Raw genomic sequence first — 25,650 nt, forward strand, 5'->3', positions numbered from 1 at the left:
TGACAAGAAAACTTTCTTGCATGGTGCAACATCTCAAAGAAAATATTTTGTCTTACAAAAATACTGTCCAGGGTTTTTTCTTGCAATTATTTACTTCATATTTAACTTTTTTCGTATTTTTTTTTTTTTTAATCATTACCTTTTCACTCTCAACTTAAAACTCACTCGAGAGTTTTGTCAAAATCACGAATTTCGAACATTACATACCAATTCCCATCAATTATTACACACATGTGTGTTGTAGGAATAGTTTTAGTTTAGTTCTATCGATCAGTCGGTGTATAATATAACCGTCCATCACATCCTGCATGACGATTCTGGTTAAATGTGGTCCGAATAATGAACCTAAGATAGTATCTCACCAAAAGATTTCACGTAAGCCTCGTGAAGTTTGTTGACAAAGTCTGGATCGCTCCTCAGAAGGTAATTAAAAGCCTGCAATAACTGATTCCTTGTCAGTGGCTCAACCGGTCTTGTCAATGGATCTGGGGGACTAGGGGCAGCAAACATAACAGGTGGCATCAATGCTGGGCCAGAACCGACTGCTGAACAGCTCGACGATTCTACAGATGCCTGCAAGAAATATCATGCAATGTAATCATTTGATACCTCTGCATCAACAAAATTCAGCACACAAATATCGTCTCCTGTTACATAAAGCACTGCTAAGTATATGGTTTGTAGACAAATTTTGGAATTTTATATTATTCAAGTTTTGCCAGTAATATCCGATGACATAGAATTACAAAGTTTTACGTAATTGGATATATATAACTTTTCAGATTTTAAGAATCCCACAATTTTCGTGTTATGTTTCGAATTGGCTGAGAAGCTCTATTTACTAACCGTAGGTCCAGTAGCATGGGCAAATAAGGACGCAAGTGAATTTGCGTTAGGAATGGATGATTGTTGATGATTATTTAATGTGGTGTTAGTCGGAGACTGTATCCTGAGAAACCCTGAAGTACTATTTGTATCAGTTGAATTGGCATTTGTCAATGGTGGCTGTTCTCGTGGTACAGCTGTTGATACAGTTGTACCCCCAGATTCGAGATTGGTCGTAGTTATGCGATTTCGCCTTTTAGATCTGTTCACTATATTTCCTGATACGTTGTTTGGCTGAATAGTTGACGCTGACTGAGATTGAGAATGAGATGGAGGTCCTGGCTGGGGCGTTGTAGATCGTTGTTGTTTTTCAATATGTTCAAGAGTATGTGCGGCTGGATTTGACATCAGACGAGCCAACAATGGCTTAGTCTCTGGTGTTACAGGTCCTGTAGGACCAGGGTTGCCTGTTGGAGGTTGATCACCCGCCTTGAATTGGCCGGGGTTTACCTAATTGTTGAGAAAAAGGCGTGATGATGTGATATTTCCCACTTTCTGTCCACCAGTGTAAACTTGATCTAAGTATTAAAATCATTGTTAGTCCCCAATATTGTAATGTGTTTACTAGGGCTGTGCATTTTCCCAAAATCTCAGGGAAAAAGTTCAGGTTCGGGATGGGTTTGTATCAGGTCAGGTTTTTTAGAGATCCCGGAAGTGTCGGGAAATCTAAAATTTTTGGGAAACCCGTAATCTTTGTAAAGCCAGAAATATTTGAGATGCCCGAGACGCGGGTAACCTAACTCACTTAATACTCACAGTATCGATTAAATATTAAATAAATACTAATAGTAAATATTATAATTATATGAAATCAATATTTTCAGTAAAAAGTGTCTCAACGTTCATCGGAAGATCCGGGAATCCCAAAAATTTTGACTAAACTGATATTTTCGTGAATCCCAGAGTTTTTGGGAATTCCCGGATTAGTGGTAATTCTAAAGTTTTTGAGAATTTACAGATTTCTGGGAATGCTGAAAATTTCGGGCACCCAACCCAATACTAACAGTTTTTTTCCGACCTGATCCGAAGAATTATGATACCCGCACAGCCCTAAGGTTTACCTTAGCCTTGGCAAAGAAGTCCATAACGCTTTGCGAAGGAACATCAGGTCCGAGAGGTGCTGATAAAGGACCTGTCATGTTTTCCAACAATAAGTTATTCCCTGGAGATTTTGGCCCTCCTCTGTTAGTGTTGAAGTCTTCTTGGGCCTTACTCAGCATGCTGAATATATCGACACTGTTCACACTTGGCCCTGAATTTTTCTTAGTCTTAACCTTATTAGTAGATTTTCGCATCTGCTCAGAATCCTTAACAAGTTTGTTAAGCATAGCCGCAATGCGAACGCATTCTTCCTTTTCGTAAAACCAGATTCCAAATATATTGCAGCTTGAATTTCTATATAAAAGAAAAGGCTCCTGCAGCTGTAAGTCGAGCCCTTGCGTTACAGGTTCCATCAAATTATTGGTATTCAGCCTGCAAGAATGAAAAATTTTATAGTAGGGTGGTAAGTTTTGAAAATTGAAGACAAAAAACAAATATCTTTCGTTAAAAGTAGAAGCGTTTTGGGACAATGTGTGGGACATGTTCAAAAAACACGTCCTCGTAATACGAAGGAGAAAATTTAGGTCTCAATATTTTGCCGCTAATTTTTTTTTGTCAGTCAGAAACGATTTCTGAATGATTGCGATGCTTAATGTTAGCGTTTTTACCGATTCATGATCAACACACTGTTGTAGGGTTCCCCGTTTCGTGAATATACGAACAAGGCACCCTCGACGTCGGTTTTTTCCCACTCGTTGTTCTCGGCATTGAATGTGTACAGGGCTACATGGGTCGCAGTCTCGAGAATATCCTTAACGTACGGGTCGACGCGTTTCAATGCAGCAACATTCATTTTCAACTCTGTCAAATCGGCCATCGTGCTCGAAGACCGGCTAATCGACCGGCTAATAAGCTCCAATAAAAGACACAACGACGTACTTAAAAGCACAAAGATACGAAGCACGAACTACAGCGTTCCCGCAATCTCGCAATATTTTGAAACAACGCAAGCAGCTGCTTCTCGGTTGGATGCCATACTGAATTTTAGTACGGCGTTCGTAAAACATCACACTGATCTCTAAGCAACTGCCGCGTGTTGTTTCAAGAACACGCAATGGCATTGGCGGTACCGGATAGGTTCGCAAATATATACGAAAAATAATTAAAAATAAGATGGAATTACAAACCTTGTTTTTTATTAAAATATTAGCCGTTGACGTGATTGGTTTGAAATTTTCGATCCAGTGCGCATACCCAGATTCAGCAATTCGATGGAGATTAAGCAGTAGATTGTAGATAATCTTTTGCAATTAATTTTGAACTTACTAATCTGGTCAATTGTTTGTTCACACTGCAATAATATCATTTGTCAATGTCTGTGATTTGTTCAGTTTCGAACCGTACAGTGACACTTCGCTATGATAAATATGCTTTGCATTATCGACAGATTTGGTGTTACTAAATGCCTAAATACAACAAAGTATTGTTCGCTTAACGATATGCAATTACTATCCGGCAACCACGACACTTATTCTAAAACTTATTTCGTCTCAGAGGGCGCTACGAAATGGGAGACCTCGGACATGAAAAACGCGAGCGTGTGAATTTTTTGCCGGCACTACAGAACTCGACTGTTAGTAGTTACATGCACTGCATGTCTAAACTACTTCTACAGAAATCCACGAGAGTGGGCGCCTCGATACTTCGAGATTCGGAATCACCCTAGAATCACCAGCTTGTATAATTTCACGAACCAGAAAACGTGGAAACAGAAATTGTGACAATCCGGCGGCTGTTGCCCGCTGTGTCCGACAGTGCCCGCGGGGTATACCAAACATATCACATTTTCATAGAAAAATGCCTGCGTTCATAAAACCTAACATGTATAACTAAATGACTAATAATTTTACGATCTATCCGAAAGAGAAGAACATGCAATAAAAAATAAGTGCATAGCGTGCCGAATTCGTAAACTGAAAAGTGTGATATTCGTTTTGACAGAAAACGCGCATAGTTCGTGCGCACGATTAAATTGGGTCGATGTGCGAAAGATGGCGGCCACTGCATGGTGTGTGTGATAAGATTATAGCAGTTAATAATCTTGAAACAGTGTCGAATAGTTAGTAGTAACATAATCAAGGATGCGAAAATGTGATTAATAAAATTGGGTATCGTACGATCGTGTGTAAATATTGCATATATGTATCGTAACAAAGATATCATCGTTTGTTTACGAGAGGGCTTGTGTAACACCGCGATTGAAACCGTGTGAAGGGGTAAAGAAACAGACTTCTAGGTATCGAGTGTATAATTTTGAGTTTAGGTTGTTCATACTAAAGACATGCTGAAGCAATTGCAAATGGGGATGAGAGCGTTCCTCCTGATGGCCTCCCGGGTATGGACCTGCGTCTGCTTTCTCCTAAAGAAGCAGGTTAGAGCCGTAAGTAGGTGTAGCGCACCTAAGCTAAGGCGAATCGTGCGCGAGCGCGGCCCATACAACCTTATTCTCCCGAAACCGATCGACGATCTACAATTCTCGACATATGCACTCTTATTTCAATGAAAAATGTGACTGAAATCATATATTTCTCAACAAGCCTCATGTCATCACATATCGATGTAACGTTCCTTGCATTATTGCAACCTTGTCAAACTGTTAATTTCAAGTTCCTTCCCCTGTTTTCTTCTTTTTTTTCTCATTTATTCCCACTCCTTTACTTTCGATTTCATGAGATTATTACATAAACTTTTTCCCTCTCACATCACATTTGATAGAAAAGTCAAAAGGAGATAAAAGAAATTTAATCTAATATTAATGTGTTGTATGAATTCAGCCATGTATACTATGCAGATATTACAGTAATGTATAGGTATATGTGTTGATAATGTATATAGAATAGATCTTTGGAGTTACATTATCTTGAATAATATCTTGATCGCTGAATATGTTGATTGATGAATTCTGACAACAAGATTTGACTAGTGCACAATTTTGTACAGTACATACTGTGGCATTCATTGGACACAATAAGGTTGTAGCTGCTTTGAAGCAAATTAAAAAGCGTTGACTAAAAAAAAATTATTTTCAGGTTTCCCAGATGCAACCAGTAAAATATGAAATTTTTCCGTTGTCTCCTTTATCTAGGCACCGACTCAGTAAGTAATGTAATTATTAAAAAAAGTATCAAATTTAAAATGAACATCAATAACGGTTGTTTCTATTTTACCAAAACAAATTATGTTCTTTCACCGTCTACAGGTATAGTTAAGAGAAAAGTCCTAGTTTTGGACTTAGACGAGACACTAATTCATTCGCACCATGACGGTGTTGCAAGACCGACTGTCAGGCCAGGCACACCGCCAGATTTTGTCCTCAAAGTCACCATAGATCGTCATCCAGTCAGATTTTTTGTCCATAAAAGGCCACACGTAGATTTTTTCTTGGACATTGTTAGTCAGTGGTAAGTTGCTTAAATTTTATTCAATATTTCAAAATTGTCGTTGGCACCGACAAATTGAAGTAATGTATATATGTTCAATATGATCCAGGTACGAGCTGGTAGTATTCACAGCTTCAATGGAAATTTATGGAGCAGCAGTTGCTGACAAACTAGACAACAACAGAGGGATTCTAAGACGGAGATATTATAGACAGCACTGCACTCCAGAAATGGGATCTTACACTAAAGATTTGGCTGCTATTTGCTCAGACTTAGCATCTGTTTTCATTTTAGACAATAGTCCTGGCGCCTACCGAGCTTATCCACGTAAGCTATAAATTTTTAGAATATTATTTATAGTGGTGTTTATTATACCTACTGAATTGCGAAAATGTTATAACCCGTTATCACTTTGGACGACATGTATTACTCCAGAACAATATTCTTTATAGAAATAAGTCTTTCTATTTTTAATTGGCTTTTTTTTTTGTAGCAGAGTCACTCTTGCATGGTTTATGCAATCCGCAGATTGTATACTTGATTAATCAATTTTTGACGTTTAAATTACAGATAATGCAATACCGATAAAGTCTTGGTTTAGTGATGCCGGCGACACAGCGCTACTCAGTTTACTTCCAGTGTTGGATGCCTTACGGTTTACACAGGACGTCCGCTCTGTACTCTCTAGAAACTTACATTTACATCATACATGGTAGCATAGCCCCTGCCAGTAAAACCCATAGAATAGATTAGAGTTCAAACCGCTAACAGTCTAGTGTGTCTAGGGTAGAATTATTATTAATAATTAATAATAGGAACGTTTAAGCGCTACCCATGAAATAAGATGACAAAGTTTTGCCTTAGACTCTCTCCACTTTCTGTGCTTATCAGTAGCGCCGATAGAAAGTGCACACAGCAAGCTACTGTTAGCCATCACCTACGTCAGCACAATAAGTTATGTAGGGTATCATTTTTTTTCTGCTTTTATGTCATATTCGCCTTTGACCTTTGACACGTGAAAAATGAAAACAAAATATCAGGGTCTGTAAATGCACGATAAACCGTAATTTCTATTAGCTTTTTATTTTATTATCGTCATCATTACTAATCCTCTTTTCAATTCCACTCAGCAAACTGATATTTTTAGTAAATATTTTACGCCATTCGACGTATGTAGCAGGCAATGATGATCCGAATAATTATTCAAGTAACCACACTGCAATAACGAATTCTATTAGCTGCCCTAGAATAACTAGGAAATGTGTACTAGAAGATATCTAGCTGTACGCTCACTGTATCAGTGAGGCAGCGGTATACCGATTATACCTGAAGTGATTATGAAGAATCAGACAAACAGTAATAATAAACATTATGAAGCAACAGAAATATCTTTCTTTGTTATAATTTTTTATTCAACTCATTAGGGTCGCCGTTGATTAATTATCGAATCGTAATTCGCTCGAACGATCCATGTACACGTAATTTAAAATTAACAGGACATACATTGTATGTGGCATGGAAAAGAATTGATGAGAACATAGCTCTATATTTTGCCCGCTTATCTTCTAATAACCCTAAACATCATTATTATTGCATGGTTTGTACATATTAGAGCGCAAAGTGTGTATGTTAGTAAGGATGGCCGTGCATCTGTCGGTTTGCGAATGTCGCGTGCGTTTGTGGTATACGTGAGATAATATTATAGTGATATACATGAGCTATAAATATACATATATATATATACACGTGTATATATATATCTACGTGGATAATATATATAGATTTATGATTATTAATTATATATTATTATTAATAATAAATTCTTGATCATAGTGACAAAATAACTGGGTATTTAAATAAGTCATATACAAACGTGTGCCGAATCGTATGTCGGCTGTTTTTCTTGAATAAACAACAATGATTCGATCTGTTTTTATTCGTATATTTGGCAATTTATCGTATGACTGAATTGTATGAGTAATATACTAACAATAAACCTGCGTAACAATGAAACACTTTTCTTATATGTACAAAACAATGATCGTACCAACATCCATAATAATGCGTGTAAAAAAGTCTACCATAATTGTAAAAGAATTGATGTAATGAAACATTGTATTTGAGACTCAGCAGTTGCCTCCTGATTAACAATTTTCATTCAATTATTGGAGAAATTGAGAAATTATCTAAACTTGTTCCTTATAGAAAAAAGATATTCATCTGAGTTTCAACAGCTTATTGTAGTGATCCGTACTCGTTAGCATAACTTATATTGGCTGTCCTTGTATCGATCGAAATTTATACACATTAGGATATCCACATGATTGGCATGTACAGCAAATCTACAAATGAAATAAAATCACAAGTTCGGTTAACGCTGAATCAATTTTTTGGAGGATCTTCTCTTATCATCTCCAAAGAACTATCGGAGTTGTTGGTGCTGCTACCACTCCCTGCATCATCCAGATCTTCTCTATCGCCTGTTTTCTCTCTTACTGTCGACGTTGCTAGCTGCCAAGTTGGAATGGAAGCCGGTACACTCGGAAATTGTTTCCTATTGGTAAAGAAAATGTAATTCCGATATTATTCACAACTTACGAACAAAACAAATTCAGACAAAACTAAATCACTATTTACTCTACAAAATAGACATTGCTGTACCTTGATAGCAGTAGACCCTTGAGACTGGCTAAGTCCTGTTTCAAGTCTTGAACGAGCTGTGGTATGCTAGGATCGATGGAGTGGTTTTCCGTCAGTTTACTGACGTCTATCTCTACCTTGGAAATGGAGTCTTTCATTTCTCTCAATGAGGTTTTAATAGTTTTGTCTAAGTCCGTTACAGATTCTTCCACAGTTTTGCGATTCTTGCGTCCAAATAAATAAGGCTCTATGAATTTCTAAAATACAATTGAAAGTCAATTAGGATAATTCTTTTAAATAGTATAATGGATCTTGTAACTCGAAGAAATGATAAGGTTAAATTGTTGCAGGTTCATTTAATTGAAACAGAATTACTACCATTTCCATTTGAGCCTTTTAGGTAGAACCTTGGCAATTTTTATATCTTCAATAGAATCTCGAAACTAACATAGTACATATAAAATTCTATACAGCATAAGGAGCGGAATCTCACCTTGTAGAACCAATATATACAATAAGTTGCAGTTCCAAACAGAGCAACGGTATTTAGAATTTCTTTGACTCTTTGAAATGTTGTTTGACGATACGATTGTAGTTGGTAATTTGGGTAGCTGTGACCATGATTCATAGGAACAACTGTGAACTCTTTTTGATTAGGAGTAAACGAAACTTCTGTGACAATTTGGTCCCCCCCAGCGATTTCACATGCTTTAATAATTTCATTTTCCGAGAGACCTTTTCTTCGGAGAAATTCCTGTTTCTGTTTTAAGGGACTCGGAACTACCTTGGGATTTTGTAAAAATTTTACAGCAGTCCTGACCTAGATTGAGATGAAAGAGAGAAGCAGCTAGTAATTTAGTTTTAAAAATTTGAAGAACAGCTGTAAAGCGAAGTGTTGGTGAATTTATAAAGGTAATCGAGTGGTGCTTGTGTGTTTTCATTAATTGAATAAATGTGTCGTCATCATGCTTAATTAAATTGTTTCGAATGTGAAATAAAATCCCGGATATTCTAACCTAAAGTAGCGAAAAGTACTTACGAGCTCATCCCGCAATGATACGCTATTATTACTTTCCTCAATGGCCATCGCGTCGATTATAACTCACTTTTGCTAGCCGATAAACGTAGCTTCATACTCATGCAACAGATTCTAATAAGTATGTATTACGGTAATTAGATGTGATTTTTCGTTCACTGCAAAATGAACACAACAGAAAAAGCGCAGTCTATTCCACGCAAGCGCACGATTTATACTATTATCCACTGATACACAATAGTATGGGTATACGGATGCATCAAAAATTCTTTGGTCAGTATGAGATTAACACGGTCAAGGTTAAAAACAATCCCGAAAATACAAGAAACTATAAACAAATCGCTGACTCTTTCAAATAATGAAATTATGATCAGTAAAGGCAATCGGAAATACTCGGCAAGAGATAGTCTCTCTTCTATGCTTCTAGATCTCCCAATATTACGCGCACCTTATCAGTTGTGAAATATTTTCATTTCCTTTGTTTACCAATGTTTTCCAAGTTAAAAACAAATAAATGAGCAATGTCGTAGATAAAGACGTGTTGAGATATCTTGTTTTCTTTCAGCCCAATACACTTATAATAGTAATTCCCATATAGGTATATCGTATTCAACGTTGACTTCAATCAAATCTCAAGTAACAAGATCAAATTAACTACTGTATTATTGTTGACAAATAATTAAGAAAGAGAAATACGATTGGTTTGATCCGTGCTATTTATTCGATTGAATTTACGTCAGGTTGACAACACGGTGCACTCATCGATTCGATTCAACCTGTTGGATCATTGAACCGGTATGCCTACACGGTATCATCCAGTGACGATCACTGACAACCGTAGTAGGAAAAAGTGGGTGTCGCTGCCGCATTCGCAGTTCTGTGTGCCCGCTGAACAGCTGAACTTCAGCGTAATTTCTACGATTTTCTTGAGTCGTCTGAATGCGTAAGTAAGAAAGTGTCCATTATAATTCATCGCTTTGTTATATGGTTGATTCTCAATTGTTTCCTCGGCTAACACAACTCTACATCTCATCGAAAAATTAATCTGTTCTGAATTAAGCATCGTCCACTTGTCAATCGATAATACTAACGGTTCGAAGAACGTTCGCTCGTAGAGATGGATCTTGGATGCGTTGCATGACGTTTTGAACCATCATTAGATTGTCGGACGCTCGGTGGGCGTTTATCGGATCATCAAGCGTCATTTTTAACCAGTTTCTACGTTAAGTAAAGTCTTGGTCGTTTCATGACTGATTAAAAATATTATTTATCACAGATCCGAGCGAGCTGTACGCGAATTTTCGGTTCTCACTTCCAACAATTCATTGATCGGTTTCCGTTTTCACTTCTCTACAACTATCCGAGCTCTTTGAACAAGTGCTCAACACCGAACTGCTACAAGCAACAGCATTAAATGTTGACCACGGTGTCCACGAATATTCTGTGACAAATACATAGGATAATTTATCGAAATCACAAGTAGGCTGCTTGCCTTTAAACAATTGATTAACCTGAGTGTGAGAAAAATGGTAATCGACCAGTTTCAGCACTGTGAAAATACCAAGTGCATGTCTCTATTAGAATGCATCTCAATTACTACTTAATGACTTTGGAAGGTCAAGAACTAGAGGGCCAAAATTGTGATTTTATTTGTTCAAACGAATGCAAAGTAGGCTATCTAATTAGAATATTAAGTGTTCAATCATCATAAATTGTTGAATTATAAATTTTTACGTAACTCTGCCCTGATTAGTTATATATGAATTTACAGGTGCGTAACCAAAAAAGTAATTCACAGCCTCCGTCAAGATGATCGGGGGACTGTTTGTCTACAACCATAAGGGAGAGGTGTTGATCTCTCGAGTATATCGTGACGATATTGGCAGAAATGCAGTCGATGCATTCAGGGTCAATGTTATTCACGCTCGGCAGCAAGTACGATCGCCAGTTACCAATATTGCCAGGACGTCGTTCTTCCATATTAAACGAGCCAATATCTGGCTGGCTGCTGTTACTAAGCAAAATGTCAACGCTGCTATGGTCTTTGAGTTTTTATTGAAAATCATCGAAGTCATGCAGTCGTATTTTGGCAAAATATCTGAGGAAAACATTAAGAACAACTTTGTCCTGATCTACGAACTGCTTGATGGTAAAAAAAATTGCCTATTCCATCGTATGAGTTTCATCTTAAAATCATGCACAAAATAGTATTTGGTCATAATCATTGATTATGACTATTTTTCTATTGATTCTTTAGAAATTCTGGATTTTGGTTACCCACAAAACTGTGACACTGGGGTACTGAAAACCTTCATCACTCAGCAAGGCGTCAAGTCCGCCACAAAAGAAGAACAGGCTCAGATTACTTCCCAAGTTACAGGTCAAATCGGATGGCGACGAGAAGGAATAAAATATAGGCGCAACGAACTTTTCCTTGATGTTCTTGAATACGTCAATTTATTGATGAGCCCCCAGGGCCAGGTTCTCAGCGCTCATGTGGCTGGCAAGGTTAGCAAACATTCTTACCATCTTTTTTCAGATGCCTAAGGATTTAAAAACCGTTTTGATATTTGACATTATTGGCATTGATGGAACTATTCAAATATGTTATTAATTTTAAAAGTTTTCTCTCCCAAACAGGTAGTGATGAAGTCCTACTTGTCAGGAATGCCAGAGTGTAAGTTCGGGATTAATGATAAAATAGTGATGGATGCAAAAGGAGTGAAAGGAGGAGGTGGTAGTTTAGGTAGCACGGGTGATGACCCTGGAGCTAGATCTGGCAAGCCTGTGGTGGTTATCGATGATTGCCAGTTCCATCAATGTGTCAAACTTTCCAAGTTTGAGACAGAACATTCCATCAGTTTCATCCCACCGGATGGTGAATTCGAATTAATGAGGTAATTGATGGGTTCCAGTAACGGTTCTTTTGGTAGCATCCAAACAATGAGTAAATACATAAACATCGAGTGATTTGAAAACTTGAAAAATAATTATGTAAAATATTGTTGTACCAGATATCGGACCACAAAAGATATATCACTGCCATTCCGCGTTATACCGTTGGTACGTGAAGTCGGCCGCACGAAGATGGAAGTAAAGGCTGTCCTCAAGTCAAGTTTCAAATCCTCTTTACTTGGCCAAAAGATCGAGGTCCGTGTTCCAACGCCATTGAATACAGCTGGCGTACAACTGATATGTTTAAAGGGAAAGGCAAAATATAAGGCATCGGAAAATGCAATTGTATGGAAAATAAAGCGAATGGCTGGCATGAAAGAGACTCAGTTGTCTGCTGAAATTGATCTGTTAGAAACTGATACGAAGAAGAAGTGGACACGACCACCAATTTCCATGAACTTTGAGGTTCCATTTGCCCCTTCTGGATTCAAAGTTCGTTACTTGAAAGTATTTGAATCTAAACTGAATTATTCTGATCATGATGTTATTAAATGGGTCAGATACATTGGACGAAGTGGCCTATATGAAACACGATGCTAATCACCAACTTGTCAATGATAAAATACAAAAAAGTAATCTCATCTTTGAAGTGTAATGAACATAAATGTAATAAGGCTATAGCTGCGTTTTACACTTGGGACTTGCGGTATATAAACAAACTAAAAAGTTGCTGGTATTTATTCTCGTAAGTTCAAAGTTCAAACGTCCCTTGTAAGTATGGAAAGATCCAAAAAATTAATGATTTTAATCCGATTACATTATAAGGCGTAATTAATTATAGCAATGTCGCAGTCTTTCGGGGTATTCTCTAAGAATTCGCACAAAAGAAAAGGACAAAACATTCCGCCTAAACAGCCCTTAAAAATGTCAATGCCACCGTTCTGATCAAAATACAATACTTTTCCTATAACTGCTTATTTCAATCAGGGAGCATTTTTATGCGAGGCATAATTTACCGTCAACGATTAAAATAATGCTCCAATATATCGTGAAAATGTATTTAAAATGTGAACGATTTCTCTAGAGATGTGCCCGGCTGGTCCATGGTCACTTGAAGGCGTACGTCAAATGTAGCTTCTGTCTCTCTATATTATATCGATATATTATAGGTATATACATGTATGTATATATGTATCACAAACCGCATGATTAAACGTTAGTGCAGTGTTTAAGTTGATTTTCAGTTATACCCGAAATTATAAGAAAAATAAAGCATAACATTCAATACTTGAACATTACTGGTTTTATTAAAAAATTGAGTACACGAAGCGTTGATAGATTGTAAAAAGTAGTTTGACCGTATATTGAAAGACGATCTCTGTCACTGGTGACTAATCGATAGTTGACATAAATTGGACGAAATTCTTCTAGTCTTTTTACACAGTTGCAACTATCTCATGTTATCACCAAACCTCACGTGTTCAACATTTCTTGTTTTCACAGTATTTTCGTGTTTTTATAGTACATATACATTTCCAAATAAGATAATTTAGCAAGCATTCCATTCGTAATAAATACAGCTACTAAAATTCCCTCAGAAATTCGGTCTATGATTTTCTAATTTTCAGCTGCAACAAAATCTACTCAATACAGAACTCTTTAAAGTACACGAAACAAAATAAGTATGTGCTTCAAAATGGTAATTAAACCCTTTTACAGTGATTTAACGAATAATTATACTGTGCGTACTATTTCTTTTATCACGAACACCTCTATCAAATGTGAGTTACAAATAATAATATCATTTAATGTAAATGATATATGACTTCTTCAGTTTTACGTTTGACAATCAAACTTAGTCAATCAAAATATGAATAAAAGAATTCAATTCAGCTATTGATAATAACACATAATAAAGTACACTTGCATACTTATTTAATGATTCACAGTGATAGAGATTGGCTCTTGAATTGAAAAAAAATGACTTGTGTGCAACTCATTTGAAAGGTTTGTACCTTTGAGATCCTATACGAATTTAAATGGCAAATAAGCCATCTACTTTTCAGGCTGATATTCTCGTAAAACACTTCAACTACCAAGTAACCAATATCCAGTGATTATTTTTGGATAATGCATATTACATTACGTAAACTATTATCACTTGCAAAATTTCTAGTGATTTTCACGATAAGAAATGTCACACTAGAAGTAGATTGAATCCGTTATGTTACAGTTATTGAAACTGACTAAATGCGTAGCTAGATTTTATGTGAATACAATGATTTAAAGTACAAGTTAACGTACCTGCTAACGTTTCAACGAACATGTCGTTATCATAGCAGTGAAACATTTTATTGGAATGCAGGCTTAAAATGATTTCGGTTAGAATGCTTGAAATGAAATCTATATGAATCGTTATAGTTAGTGACTAATCTGTCTGAATGAGAGATTATGATGAATTAGTAACTGATAGTAGCAGTTTATATACAAAAGTTTATAAATAGATATACATATACATTAATTGTAAGCACACGTCTCGTTACTTATTATAATTTTTCTACATTAATTAATTTTATTTCAATCTTTTATCTGGTTGGCACTTTCCGTAAACTGAGTACATTAGATTACTGCTGTGATTTTTTGACCAGTTCAGTTATCCAATTCTGAATAAACAGAGCCATGCTAAAAATAAACCAAATATTCACTATGCCGAGATATATATTCATTGCAATTTTCAGTATATGCTCATTTAGAAGGCCACAAATGTTAGTACAGCAAATTGATTTTTCGATTAGAATTTTTGTAATTTTGAAAAGTTGATTTCAAAGTGTTTTATAAAAATACAGTCCTTCCGGGGCAAAGGAAACATTTTCGAAAAATAACTATCATTTGTCGAAACTATTCCTTTCCATAAAAACCATGATATAGTATTGTATATGTTCATGACATTTTGTTGATGGTTATGAATATCTTTTTCGCCAAAGTAATTCTTTGTTGTCAAGAGAAATTATATAGAAATTATGTTAAGTGAACTGTCACTGATTTCTGGTAAATGACGATGATGAACTTTTTAACACTGTATACAATATAACTGGAATATTGATCGTTCTAATTGAGGTTCTGGTAAATAATATAACTTCAGTCCAAAGAACTGTAATTCACGAGTACTTCACACAAGGTGATGAAAATGAAGTATATCGACATAACTGGTAATTGGATTTGTGCAAAGGTTTTACGATATCTGTTCCAAAGCCTAATGCAATTTTGTTTTTAGTAGATTGTCAAAATGCATTTGAATGTTACATACTCATCAAGTTGTAACAAAGAAAACCGCTGAAATTAATCCTACACCATAACTGACCGGATTATTCAGGCAACTGATTTATATTTTACCAAGCTATTATACAGGATGACTCAGTACTATCGCCCCACAGACTAACAATGTATTCTTTGGGAAAATCTGTGATTTTTCGTTTTTCATTTCTTATAGGAAATTTGTCGTTTGCAAATTACAGCCGTGTGAAATTGGCTATTCCAGTAGCATCTGATGGCTTAGAACTGAAAGAGAACGCAACTAGCAGATCATCTGCTGTTCTGAGTCCTCAGATGCTACCAGATTGGCCAATTTCAAACAGCTATAAAATCGGAAACGGAAAGTTTTCGATCAAAAGTAAAAAACGTTTCAGTCGCGGATGTTCAGGAGGACCACATTGGTAGCCTGTAAGGTGATAGTCCTGGGTTACCCTGTGTATGACTTACAAGCCAATTTAAGGAGGAAATCAACAACCATGCCACAGCGAATTTCTATTTACAATTTGTATAGATAAAATAGTTAAAATGGTATTCTGAGAAAATAAGCACGCAGGAATGGCTAAGGAAAAAGTTTCAACTGGGTTAAAAAAAATTTGAATGAAGTTTAAGAATAAACTGAATGAAATACTTTGTCTTCATTACTTAGCCACTAAAAAAATTGTCACCTCTGCATTATTCGCATATAATTAACTATATATATGATCGTTATTTCTATAGAATTAAATACATACATCAATGAATATGTACTCGATTGGCTAGTCTTGCGAGTCCTTGTATATAAAATACGTTGCGTTACTAGTTCGTTTGTTTCGTTACCTAAATTTTACTTAAATATCTAAAAGACAAATATTATCAGTAATGTATGTATCACAAGTTGGGACCGTAATACTAATTTCGATATAACATATTATGTGCTAAGTCCCGCGTGTTAAAACGATCGTTTCAAATGACTGTTGAACAGTTCTGAACAGGATTTTCCCTGAAATCTTTCTGAACATATCATTAAAGTACGGAAAATATTTCGTCCCATCGCTAATCTATACCTGAAAATTCCGCACAGGCTCAAATAAACTTGATTGTGATAAAAACATTTTGGTCAATAATTTAGTATTAACTTTACAGAAGTCCAATTCGATACTAGTTTTCTTTTCTCTCCTTTTTGATGGCAGCTTACTTAAGTCGTGGGAATATCCTGCTTGAAAGTTTTATATATATATATATATATATATATATATATATATATATATATATATATATATATAAAATTGCATCTTCTCAATTTCTTATTATTTCGCAATATCACTACATCTACTCCTTATCAACATTATCTTTCATTATAATATCATCCTTGGTAATGTTCTGGTTCATCTGATCATTTTCGTACTCCACAAAATCATCAATCAAACTTGGCCAAGCTTCAGTATCGTCGTAAGCACTGAGATCATCGCCAATACTTTCGGCAAAATTAAGAAACATATTCCAGGTATCTCTTGGAATACCTCGTACATGTTGGTGACATTCGAGAAACTTCAACCACCTAACGAGCAGTGGTGGTTCGCGAATAGTGAACACAAGCCTCCACAAAACGAGTGCCATGTCAGCTGGTAAAATTCTCTGGCCGGATCCAACATCCAAGCCAAATCTGAACGTGAATCGATACAAATCTTTGAATAATTCTCCATCCTCCGTCAATTCTTGAACGATTTCGGGCAAACGAGCCTGAATACCACGTATACTATCAACGTGCATTCCCTTAAGGCCAGTGATAAATTCCTGACGAGCAAATTGACACATTTGTTCAGCATTTAATTTCCATGCCAAGACTAGTACTTTGAATTCGTCGGGAGAGAGTTGTAAGTCTTCACAAAGCCTTTCTATGCCGTCGGCCAAAATAATATCTTCATGTGGATCCTGAAAATTGAAAGAAAAATGTAGTGTCAATTAAATAATGCAAAAGCCAAGGTCAAATCATTATATGCAGCTGTAATAAAAGCAAGTTGAGATGTGCTTAATGACGTTTACCTTGTACATATCAAAGAGAGCATTCAACTTGCTTTCGGAAGAGTCTTTCTGCTGTTTACAGTCTACAGTTAAATTGAGTCCTAAACTTGTTTTAGGTCTGTCCAGAGGTGGAATTCTCGCATAAGTTCCTCTGGATGTTCGCAGATTATTATGAGTCATGGGAAGCGATCCACAGTTATCTGAACCAACTTTGTTAAATGTTGACAAGGCGCCCAAACCAGATTTGCTGTTGCCGTTTGTGTAAGTCTCTATGGCTGTCAAAGGACTTGTTTGAAGGCAACCTGTTGGTGGAAAAAGATCCCCAAGTTCCATAGTTTCTGTAAACCAGAGATTAAATTTAGGCTCCTGTTTACCTTCAGATTCAGGGTTGGGAGAATCAAAAACAGCCAATGTTTGGTAAGTTAAAGAGATATGATATAAATATACTTGTTATGCCAAATGTTGACATATAATAGATTTTCACATAAAGGTACATTTTTAAATATTACTCTATACGATGAAAACAAAAGTACAGTAACATGAAAGTGAAAAGGGAATAATTGATGAGCAGATTGGTCATATTTAGTAGTAATGATTAGATAGCTTTATATTAATCGTAGCAATATAAATTTTTTTTAATAATGATAGTCGCATACCGTCTTTGTGCTCCGAAGAACTTTGTTGAATGTGTGCAGACGGTGGGGATGGCACCTTGAAACACGAGAGACAGTTTCCCATTGATGCTGTCCGTACTTAACGTCAAGGTATATTACCCCTTGCATCAGTGGTTCAGTCTTTGTTCGGCAGTCTTGATCATAAGCTATTTAGTCAGATAACACAACAATCCAATTTGTAGTGATAAGTGCTTATTAAACAGCAATTATTGTTCATTGAAGAAATAGCAGATCGCGCAAATACGTTGTTTCAAAAATGACTGGAGATGGAGGATCGGAGTAAGACGTATTACACATTTCTCAAGGCGGTTATTACGTTATAAAGAAACCAGGAAAACAGCCTTATTTTATTTCATCACTTATTTCCATTATGCCTTGTATCTAATATATACATACTTGTGTATTTATGTATGAATACACTGTAGAAAACATGTATGTATATGTATAAAGGCGTTAGGTTCAAGGTGGGGATAAGCGTGTTGGGTCTCGTTTTGATAAAAACGTATATTCGAGAATGAACGCAAAACAATGAAAATGGGTATAACACATATTTATTGTTTGAAGAAAGAATTGAGACTTGATTTCGAGCCTTCAATTTGCTGGTGATGAAATGTAAGAATATAATCAGAGTATACATATAATATACATGTATATATAACGAGCAAACGGGTGAATGACGAAAACAATTGTCAACTTGGTGAATTTTTTATTTTTCTGAAATCGGAAATAACGGGGCAGAGTGAGATCGAGAGAGAGAGGGAGAGAGAGAGAGAGAGAGAGGAAAAGAAAGAAAAAAATCGGATTAAAAGTTACCTGTGTACCTATTATTTTTTCAGCAAATACAATGACGATTCGCATGGACTCGACGAACCTGCTCGGCGTTTACGAGTGGTAGATTTATGTAGTTATTATTTGCGTCAACGAGTCCGCTCCATTTCATTGGTAATTTTTATTTCACTTTAATGAGAACTTTTAACAATAATGTACTGTACGAAGTTACGAACCCCGCGCGATATCCACCCAACTCAATAACCCAACCGCTAAGATTTATTACGTACAGAATAATCCATCTTCGCCGCGCGTCAAACACAAATGATACTTCTACCCTACACACGATATATCCGAACTGATTGATATTTTACGGAAATACTAGATTTTACAACATTTTTTCAGCGAGCTATAAAAGCAGAATTTCTTTCTTCTTGGCAATACATCGCAAAAAATCCCTGCTAGTCGATGTCAGTCACCCTGGTTCTTTCAAGACGACAACCTAACGGTACTAAAGTTGAAAAAAAAAACAACATCAACACGAACGTCACCAACCTCAACCGTGAGTCACTTTTCATTCGCAAAATTCCGCGGAAAATTTAAATCATCATTTAAGTCATGTTAATGTATTTCAATATTTATTTATTACCTACTAGCAAGGAATGGCCCATTTTGTTGCAGAATATGCATAATACTTAAAGAGAGTCGCATTTAACAATAGAAATAATGTTTTAATCCTACTTTTCACTTCACATCAATATATTAGCCAAAATAGAAACCTACGAACTTGCACAGTTTTCTGTGCTTGGGTATAATTTTATTATAATTTACCTAGAACTATTAACTGATTATTCTTTTTTTGGCACCATATTGCTAATCACAGATTGTGAGTATTCCACTTTTATTTCAGCGTACGCGATAGCCCAATATCACTGTGAATGTGTTCCCATAGAGACGCTCACAATTTTATTTCAATTGATCAAACAAAATGACTAAGAATATTTGTCGCTGAAGCATAGGGTGTTCTGACATATCTACCTTTGACAGTACACTAAGTACAGTCTTAAACTTTTGTAACTATACACAAATATTCCTGATTGTTCAATTGTAGAAGGTGGTACAGCAGGAAATTTTACCCCAATCAAATTTTTAACAATGTGTGACCCAAACTTGGGGGCTTTACCATCGCCGGTCAGCGAACAGAGATCCAGTTATAAACCGAGATTTTTGGACAAAAATGAGAAGATGCCTTCAGATTCTTTGAATGAACCTTCTACAAAAGTAAACTCTAAATTATGGAAATATACTCCACCTGCAGAGCCGCCATCAATTCTTGATCCTGATGATCCGTTGATGAAGCGATTCCAAGAGTCCCTCAAGGCCCACTTGTCTCGTATTAATAATAAATTGAACGAAGAAATCTTCGATCTTGTGCGTATATCAAAAGTCTGTTTATATATCGATAGTATTTTCAAATATATATCCATTTTCAAGTTGTTCCATGTTTATTTATATATTCTTCAGGAGGCAGCAATAAAAAAAGCGAAAGATGTTCGAGAACAAGAAGGACTCAAATTGTACAGTGCGCAGGAAGAAATATCTCGGCAGCAATCAGCAATCGAGAACTATCAGGCTACATTAGTAGAGGTGATACAGATGCGCAAAGAAAAGGAAACACAAATATGTATAGTGAAAGATGTGCATAAGGAAGCGTACCAGAAATTGCGAGATGAGAAGGCAAAGGAGGAAGAAATCATTCGGGAACTGGAGAGTTTGTCTTCCCTAGAACGCCAGTTCAGGGAATGGGAAAATGAAATATCTAGTAATCTGACAGTATCGAAAAGAATGTCTGAAAAAGATGCAATGGATCAAAAAGAATTGATTCGCAAGAAGCAGCAGGAGGATTATATTCTGTTTAAAATAATGTCAGAAGTGTGGAAGATCGAATCAGAAATAAAAATCTTAAATGAGCAAGCTGAACTAAAAGAAAAAGAGAAAGGTACGCTCAGTCAAACTATCACCGATGCCAATGCTGATCTTGATGCATTGCAACGAGAATATAAAAATCTGTTCAACACATGGAATAACATTGTTGCTAATATCTCTCAAAGAAATCAGATTTACAGCGAAATTTCTGATGAGAGACAGTGAGTTCCTTGGCAAGCCAATTTTTTTATTAACCCAATGAATAAGCAAAAACTAATTGTAATCTTATTTTCACATCTTTGAGCTATCTTATTATCATTACTTATTACATATTTCACTATTTATGAATATTACAGACAAATCCGAGAATCGTTTCGAACATTACAAACTGGAATAGATAAATTGAAGAAAGAAGCCAACAAAGAAATGGAGAATAATGAAAGGCTAACATCTGTTCAATCGAGAATAGAAGAAGAGATTCAGATCAATTCAAAAGCAAACGCCATTGAAAAGGAGAAGATTACTCATCTTGAATCACAGTTTACAAAAATAGCTAAACTGGTCGAGCAGAATAACGCAGAATTCAACGAAATTCAAAGTGTAGGCATTATTCAACATAAAAATGACGTGCATATTAAGTTGTGCACTCTGATGAACTGAAAATACTTACACAGATTCATGTAAATAATTGAATTTATTTCAGGATTACCGACATTATCGCAACATGGAAAAACTGTTGCAAAAAGATATTGAAAAATTAGCTAGCCAAAAAGTTCAAATAGAGGAGCAGATTTTGGCCAAACTGGAAGAAAAAGTGGCACACGACAAAGTTGCTCGATACTTGAATAAACTTTTACGAAATTTAAAGTGTGCGACTCGGGAGCAGGAATTGGCTGTAGTACAGGCTGAAAATAATTATGGAAAAACATTGCTGGATATTGAGAAGTTACGAGGTCTATTGGAAAACAATAAATCAGAGTTGGAAGAACTTGTTAATATTAACAGTGTGAAAGAAAAAGAAATTGATGTGACACAATCAGAGATAAAAAAATATGACTCCATTATTATAAGAAAACAAAGAGATATTGAAATTGTGAACAAACGAATTGAAGAAGCTCTAGAAAATACAGGGGGAGAAGAAATCAGTCCACTTGATTTGAAGATACTAACGTTAGAAAAGAATATAGAGGAGACAGAGCAGATGAATCAAAAACTACAGTTACACTGGCTAAGGCAGGAAGGGTATATGGTAAACCTTACTCAGCAGAGGAATGTTCAGACGCAAGAGATGAGCTTGTTGGCTAAACAGATAACAATAATGGAGCAAAAGAATTTGAAACTCGAGACTGAGCTTGAACTGCAACGAAAAGAAGAGCTTAATATGGGCAGAGTTATAAATAACTATCAACAGAAATTAGTGGACCTTAATGCACGACTGGCAATGCAAAAGGATTACAAGGACTTCTTGGAAGACACGAATTACGTAACGAAGAATGAGTGCTTGGTATCACTGGAAGAGTTAGAAATGAATATCATTAGATTAAAGAATGATATAGAGCAATTGGAAGATGAAAAATTGAGTGCCAAAGAACGGTTGATCACTTTACAGCGGGAGAGTCTATCTTGGGAAAAGAAGGTAAAGTACTCGACTATCATTCTGCTAATGATTTTATTATGATCCAGAATCTTTGGTACTAAATACAGAGTTTAAATGAAAAATTATAATATAAGAATATTTCATAAATATATTACGAATCTTAATTAAGGTACAATTAGCGCAAGAGACCAACAAGAATATTAAAGACGAACGAGGCTGCTTCGGTGATGTGGGAATAATGAAAAGTGAAATCCAAAGAATGCAAATTAGACTTTCGCATCTTAGAAAGGCTCAGGAAAAGTTGATTCAAGATATGGAACACTGCGTTTCTCGAAGAGATGCAATTGTTGACGGAGCAATGGCGAAAGAGAAAAGAAATCCTAAAGGACAACACAATCAGAGAACCATTTTTCAAAAACGTCTGACCGATCAAAGACTGAAAATCAAACAAATAGCAAAAGTGAGATATTGAATAGTGTTCATGATTATCAATATCCATGAAAATTACCTCATTAACAATTGATAATTCTAGGAAACGAAGCAGATAGACAATCAAATATCTGAATTGGAAGAAGTGCAGAGGACAATGTTAGAGCAGTTGAATAAGGAACAAGAAAGGCTCAGGTTAATCGAAGATTCTATTCCAGACATTGAAAAGAAGATAACTGAAGCTGAAATTATAAAACAGCATGTATGTAAGCTGCATGCTGCGAATAGTCTAGAATGATGTTTGACTATTCCTTAATAATTTTGCAGATAAGATCCAAGCAAGACGTAGTTTATGTTTTATGCATATTGCAACTCAAGTACACACAGCCAGGAATACTCTTAATTTACTTGATATTAATTTTATAGAATTTGGAGATTCTAATACGGAAACAGCACAAAGTGAAAATGTACCAAGACGTCCACAGCGGACGGCACAAGATGCTGCACAAATCTGAATCACTTTTAGATGCGGAATTGTTGAAACAGCGTGTGATGAATGCAGATTTGAAAGAAATATTGGAACAAACGCAAAGTGATTTTCCACTGTTGAAAGATGTGACACGAAAAATACTACTGACACTTCAAACACCATAAAAACTTTTGTATACAATATATAGATGCCTACTTGTAAATCTGACACATATGATAAAACACTTCTAATTCTGAAATGTTCGTGGCTTAAATTGGCAAAATTATTATCAGGTTTGTTCAATAATTTAAGAATGTACAGTTATCTGCAAAACAATATTCCTCAAGTAATAGGATGCCAAGGAGGATCATGAACAATAACTATAGATTTTTCCTTTAAAATAAAAACTAGTTAATTTATTATACACATTTTGTACACTTGGTTACAAATTATTCGACATACTTACATCATCCAATTGTTATGAGATCCATTTCACAATGTAATACGTTTTCTTTCCTACCCTAATCATCGTTAAATTATTTGGCATGATATGAACACCAGGGGTGATTATTTCTTCGATATTTTGAATCCTTTGATGATTGATGTAAAAACCACCAGCGGTAATAATTCTTATTGCATTAGTTTCATCCGGGAAACAATTTGCTTTCAAACTAAGTTGCAGCACGGTCAAGCCTGGCTCAGGCAATATTTCAATTAAAGTTGCCCCTTGAAATGCGCTGACCATCTCATCGGCACTGAGACTGGACAAACTTTCGATCGACTTATCATAAAGTACGGATGTGGTTTGCTGTGCTGTTTTCAAGCCCGCTTCTGTAAAAGTTATCAATACACATGAGTGATGTTCTGATCAATGGAAATAAATGGAAATGTGAACATCTGCAGTTATTAGAAAATGATACGCGGTAGTAAAAATCAATTACCTCCATGCACCAATCGAGTAACATGTTCAGCTAGTATTTTTTGTGCTGTACGTTGTTCGGGATTTTTTTGGTGGGCAACCATAATTTCTGAAATACGTCCCAATGGGATGAAAGTGAAGAATTTCAGCAATTGATGAACGTCCGAATCTTTGGTGCGTATGAAGAATTGGTAGAGTTGAAAACTCGATGACTTATTCTCCGATAACCATATAGCATTACCAGCCGATTTGCCAAACTTTTCGCCACTTTCTGTGGTGATTAATGGTAGCGTCAGACCAAATACCCTTTTGTCAGTTGCTCTGCCGATCAAATCAAACCCAGCATCGATGTTACCCATTTGATCGCTACCGCCAATTTGAAATCTACAATTGTACTTTTCTAATAGATGGAACCAGTCGTAGCCTTGGAGCACCTGGTAAGAGAACTCAGCAAAGCTCATTCCTGTTTCTGAATTTAGTCTCGTCTGTACAGATGTTTTACTAAGCATTGTACCGAGTCTGAAATACCTTCCAACACTTCTTAGAAAATCAAGCGCATTTATGTCCTTGTACCATTCTATATTGTTGACAATCATAACAGGTTTCACAGTCTTTTTTTCCTCCCAAAAAAGTTCCTCATGATTTTTAAATATCGTTCTAATGTTTCTTGATATTCCTTTTATATTCTCATTTATTAGGACCTGTTCCATTTCAGTACGCGCTGACTTTCTGTGACTCGGATCTCCTATCTGTCCCGTAGCTCCACCTACTAGAGCTATTACTTGATGGCCAGATCTTTGCCAGTGTAGAAGATTCATCAATACCAATAGATTTCCAACGTGCAAACTGTCCGCCGTTGGGTCAAACCCAGCATATACCGTCTGCGACGACGCATTCAGAAGATCAATGACTTCTCCTCTGTGTGAACAAAATGGATTAAGTAAAATTAGTGGAATATTAAAATCGTAGGAAGAATGGAGTGTCTTTCGCTTGTTAAGAGTCAATGAAATTATTTAAAAAATCATAAATTAAACGGTAGTCTGTACTCACGCCGAAGTGTCAGGAAAAATATCCTGAAACATTCCTCTATCGTAAAGTCTTAAAACGTTTCTACTTTTGTACGTTTTGTACGTTCTAATGTTCTTTAAATCGTGCCTACAGGCTGTGCATAACCTCCATAAATGCCTCCTTATACTCATTTTAAGGTTTATTCTATTTTAATTCTTTAGTCTAATTTCTTAAAGAATTCTTAATTATTCTTCGAAACTCAATTAAGATGTATACGTATATTTTCAAAACTTCCGAACGTAGGAAATTGCTAACAATAACGAAACCGGTATTGTCACGAATTCCTCACATGTGACGCACATTATTATTGCTACAATTCCGGGGAACTTTTACATAGACCAACATTTCGCCGTATGCTAGTAAAAGGTTTTGACTATTATATATACGGAAACTCAAGAATGTAGTTCGTTCGTATGAATCCTTAGTTATAAACGAAACGAGGTATTCAGATAGCTAGCATTTAAATATTATGTACAACCGTGTAGTATCAAAAATACGGTATTTAACTTGCGGATGAGCTTAAAAAACGTTTACTAAGCGCGCGTCGAGC

The 25,650-nt window shown here is 35.9% G+C and overlaps 7 protein-coding genes across 12 annotated transcripts; 3 read left to right on the forward strand and 4 right to left on the reverse strand.

Annotated features, from left to right (window-relative positions):
• Positions 1-31: 31 nt before the first annotated feature.
• On the reverse strand, positions 32-2,978 carry LOC124176934 (mRNA-decapping enzyme 1A). The gene is made up of 4 exons (XM_046558832.1): positions 2,595-2,978; positions 1,947-2,358; positions 847-1,335; positions 32-573 (listed from the first exon to the last, which is right to left on the reverse strand). Exons 1-4 carry the CDS (start codon positions 2,801-2,803, stop codon positions 346-348), a joined length of 1,338 nt encoding a protein of 445 aa, XP_046414788.1. The 5' UTR covers positions 2,804-2,978; the 3' UTR covers positions 32-345.
• Positions 2,979-3,573: 595 nt separating this feature from the next.
• Positions 3,574-7,562, forward strand: LOC124176939 (CTD nuclear envelope phosphatase 1 homolog). 2 transcript variants are annotated; one of them, XM_046558842.1, is made up of 5 exons: positions 3,574-4,357; positions 5,016-5,082; positions 5,186-5,387; positions 5,476-5,693; positions 5,937-7,562. In XM_046558842.1, exons 1-5 carry the CDS (start codon positions 4,268-4,270, stop codon positions 6,080-6,082), a joined length of 723 nt encoding a protein of 240 aa, XP_046414798.1. In that variant the 5' UTR covers positions 3,574-4,267; the 3' UTR covers positions 6,083-7,562. The 2 variants fall into 2 exon arrangements, with proteins under 2 accessions (XP_046414798.1, XP_046414797.1); XM_046558841.1 differs by having other exon boundaries at positions 3,576-4,366.
• Positions 7,293-9,625, reverse strand: LOC124176938 (peroxisomal membrane protein PEX14). Its single transcript, XM_046558840.1, has 4 exons — positions 9,046-9,625; positions 8,500-8,826; positions 8,028-8,263; positions 7,293-7,920 (listed from the first exon to the last, which is right to left on the reverse strand). The coding sequence occupies exons 1-4, from the start codon at positions 9,091-9,093 to the stop codon at positions 7,749-7,751; spliced, it is 783 nt and encodes a 260-aa protein (XP_046414796.1). The 5' UTR covers positions 9,094-9,625; the 3' UTR covers positions 7,293-7,748.
• A 220-nt stretch (positions 9,626-9,845) lies between these two features.
• Positions 9,846-13,230, forward strand: LOC124176935 (AP-2 complex subunit mu). 3 transcript variants are annotated; one of them, XM_046558833.1, is made up of 5 exons: positions 9,846-9,985; positions 10,814-11,191; positions 11,300-11,550; positions 11,683-11,939; positions 12,057-13,230. In XM_046558833.1, the coding sequence occupies exons 2-5, from the start codon at positions 10,852-10,854 to the stop codon at positions 12,535-12,537; spliced, it is 1,329 nt and encodes a 442-aa protein (XP_046414789.1). In that variant the 5' UTR covers positions 9,846-9,985; positions 10,814-10,851; the 3' UTR covers positions 12,538-13,230. The 3 variants fall into 3 exon arrangements, with proteins under 3 accessions (XP_046414789.1, XP_046414790.1, XP_046414792.1); XM_046558834.1 differs by having other exon boundaries at positions 9,879-9,989; XM_046558836.1 differs by lacking the exon at positions 9,846-9,985 and adding an exon at positions 10,598-10,711.
• On the reverse strand, positions 13,223-19,162 carry LOC124176936 (DCN1-like protein 3). Of its 2 annotated transcripts, none has more exons than XM_046558837.1 (4): positions 18,746-19,162; positions 17,907-18,070; positions 17,272-17,588; positions 13,223-17,160 (listed from the first exon to the last, which is right to left on the reverse strand). In XM_046558837.1, exons 2-4 carry the CDS (start codon positions 17,986-17,988, stop codon positions 16,558-16,560), a joined length of 1,002 nt encoding a protein of 333 aa, XP_046414793.1. In that variant the 5' UTR covers positions 17,989-18,070; positions 18,746-19,162; the 3' UTR covers positions 13,223-16,557. The 2 variants fall into 2 exon arrangements, with proteins under 2 accessions (XP_046414793.1, XP_046414794.1); XM_046558838.1 differs by having other exon boundaries at positions 18,738-19,162.
• LOC124176942 (coiled-coil domain-containing protein 40) lies at positions 18,792-23,537 on the forward strand. The gene is made up of 9 exons (XM_046558846.1): positions 18,792-18,866; positions 19,098-19,200; positions 19,804-20,123; positions 20,217-20,839; positions 20,975-21,218; positions 21,322-22,254; positions 22,385-22,675; positions 22,748-22,906; positions 23,071-23,537. Exons 2-9 carry the CDS (start codon positions 19,161-19,163, stop codon positions 23,296-23,298), a joined length of 2,838 nt encoding a protein of 945 aa, XP_046414802.1. The 5' UTR covers positions 18,792-18,866; positions 19,098-19,160; the 3' UTR covers positions 23,299-23,537.
• On the reverse strand, positions 22,521-25,566 carry LOC124176933 (tyrosine--tRNA ligase, mitochondrial). 2 transcript variants are annotated; one of them, XM_046558831.1, is made up of 4 exons: positions 25,083-25,566; positions 24,055-24,950; positions 23,580-23,944; positions 22,521-22,651 (listed from the first exon to the last, which is right to left on the reverse strand). In XM_046558831.1, the coding sequence occupies exons 1-3, from the start codon at positions 25,229-25,231 to the stop codon at positions 23,592-23,594; spliced, it is 1,398 nt and encodes a 465-aa protein (XP_046414787.1). In that variant the 5' UTR covers positions 25,232-25,566; the 3' UTR covers positions 22,521-22,651; positions 23,580-23,591. The 2 variants fall into 2 exon arrangements, with proteins under 2 accessions (XP_046414787.1, XP_046414786.1); XM_046558830.1 differs by lacking the exon at positions 22,521-22,651 and having other exon boundaries at positions 23,457-23,944.
• Between the last annotated feature and the right edge of the window lie 84 nt (positions 25,567-25,650).

Source organism: Neodiprion fabricii, chromosome 2 (genome assembly GCF_021155785.1).
Source record: "Neodiprion fabricii isolate iyNeoFabr1 chromosome 2, iyNeoFabr1.1, whole genome shotgun sequence".
NCBI lineage: Eukaryota > Metazoa > Arthropoda > Insecta > Hymenoptera > Diprionidae > Neodiprion > Neodiprion fabricii.

What these genes read in the sequence shown, in the direction of transcription:
- LOC124176934 (XM_046558832.1), bottom strand. Translation starts at nt 2,803, where the DNA reads ATGGCCGATTTGACAGAGTTGAAAATGAATGTTGCTGCATTGAAACGC. An exon ending in AGTGTGTTGATCATGAATCG is followed by an intron (nt 2,359 to 2,594) that starts GTAAAAACGCTA and finishes TCATTCTTGCAG; the next exon opens with GCTGAATACCAATAATTTGA. An exon ending in CCCATGCTACTGGACCTACG is followed by an intron (nt 574 to 846) that starts GTTAGTAAATAG and finishes TATTTCTTGCAG; the next exon opens with GCATCTGTAGAATCGTCGAG.
- LOC124176939 (XM_046558841.1), top strand. Translation starts at nt 4,268, where the DNA reads ATGCTGAAGCAATTGCAAATGGGGATGAGAGCGTTCCTCCTGATGGCC. An exon ending in TAAAGAAGCAGGTTAGAGCC is followed by an intron (nt 4,367 to 5,015) that starts GTAAGTAGGTGT and finishes AATTATTTTCAG; the next exon opens with GTTTCCCAGATGCAACCAGT. An exon ending in TTTATCTAGGCACCGACTCA is followed by an intron (nt 5,083 to 5,185) that starts GTAAGTAATGTA and finishes CACCGTCTACAG; the next exon opens with GTATAGTTAAGAGAAAAGTC.
- LOC124176938 (XM_046558840.1), bottom strand. Translation starts at nt 9,093, where the DNA reads ATGGCCATTGAGGAAAGTAATAATAGCGTATCATTGCGGGATGAGCTC. An exon ending in GTATATATTGGTTCTACAAG is followed by an intron (nt 8,264 to 8,499) that starts GTGAGATTCCGC and finishes ATTGTATTTTAG; the next exon opens with AAATTCATAGAGCCTTATTT. An exon ending in AAGGGTCTACTGCTATCAAG is followed by an intron (nt 7,921 to 8,027) that starts GTACAGCAATGT and finishes CTTTACCAATAG; the next exon opens with GAAACAATTTCCGAGTGTAC.
- LOC124176935 (XM_046558833.1), top strand. Translation starts at nt 10,852, where the DNA reads ATGATCGGGGGACTGTTTGTCTACAACCATAAGGGAGAGGTGTTGATC. An exon ending in GATCTACGAACTGCTTGATG is followed by an intron (nt 11,192 to 11,299) that starts GTAAAAAAAATT and finishes TTGATTCTTTAG; the next exon opens with AAATTCTGGATTTTGGTTAC. An exon ending in GCGCTCATGTGGCTGGCAAG is followed by an intron (nt 11,551 to 11,682) that starts GTTAGCAAACAT and finishes TCTCCCAAACAG; the next exon opens with GTAGTGATGAAGTCCTACTT.
- LOC124176936 (XM_046558837.1), bottom strand. Translation starts at nt 17,988, where the DNA reads ATGGGAAACTGTCTCTCGTGTTTCAAGGTGCCATCCCCACCGTCTGCA. An exon ending in TTCTTCGGAGCACAAAGACG is followed by an intron (nt 17,589 to 17,906) that starts GTATGCGACTAT and finishes TCTGGTTTACAG; the next exon opens with AAACTATGGAACTTGGGGAT. An exon ending in CTCTCTTTGATATGTACAAG is followed by an intron (nt 17,161 to 17,271) that starts GTAAACGTCATT and finishes TTCAATTTTCAG; the next exon opens with GATCCACATGAAGATATTAT.
- LOC124176942 (XM_046558846.1), top strand. Translation starts at nt 19,161, where the DNA reads ATGTCAGTCACCCTGGTTCTTTCAAGACGACAACCTAACG. An exon ending in TTCAAGACGACAACCTAACG is followed by an intron (nt 19,201 to 19,803) that starts GTACTAAAGTTG and finishes GTTCAATTGTAG; the next exon opens with AAGGTGGTACAGCAGGAAAT. An exon ending in CTGAAATTATAAAACAGCAT is followed by an intron (nt 22,907 to 23,070) that starts GTATGTAAGCTG and finishes TTAATTTTATAG; the next exon opens with AATTTGGAGATTCTAATACG.
- LOC124176933 (XM_046558831.1), bottom strand. Translation starts at nt 25,231, where the DNA reads ATGAGTATAAGGAGGCATTTATGGAGGTTATGCACAGCCTGTAGGCAC. An exon ending in ATTTTTCCTGACACTTCGGC is followed by an intron (nt 24,951 to 25,082) that starts GTGAGTACAGAC and finishes TTGTTCACACAG; the next exon opens with AGGAGAAGTCATTGATCTTC. An exon ending in TACTCGATTGGTGCATGGAG is followed by an intron (nt 23,945 to 24,054) that starts GTAATTGATTTT and finishes TAACTTTTACAG; the next exon opens with AAGCGGGCTTGAAAACAGCA.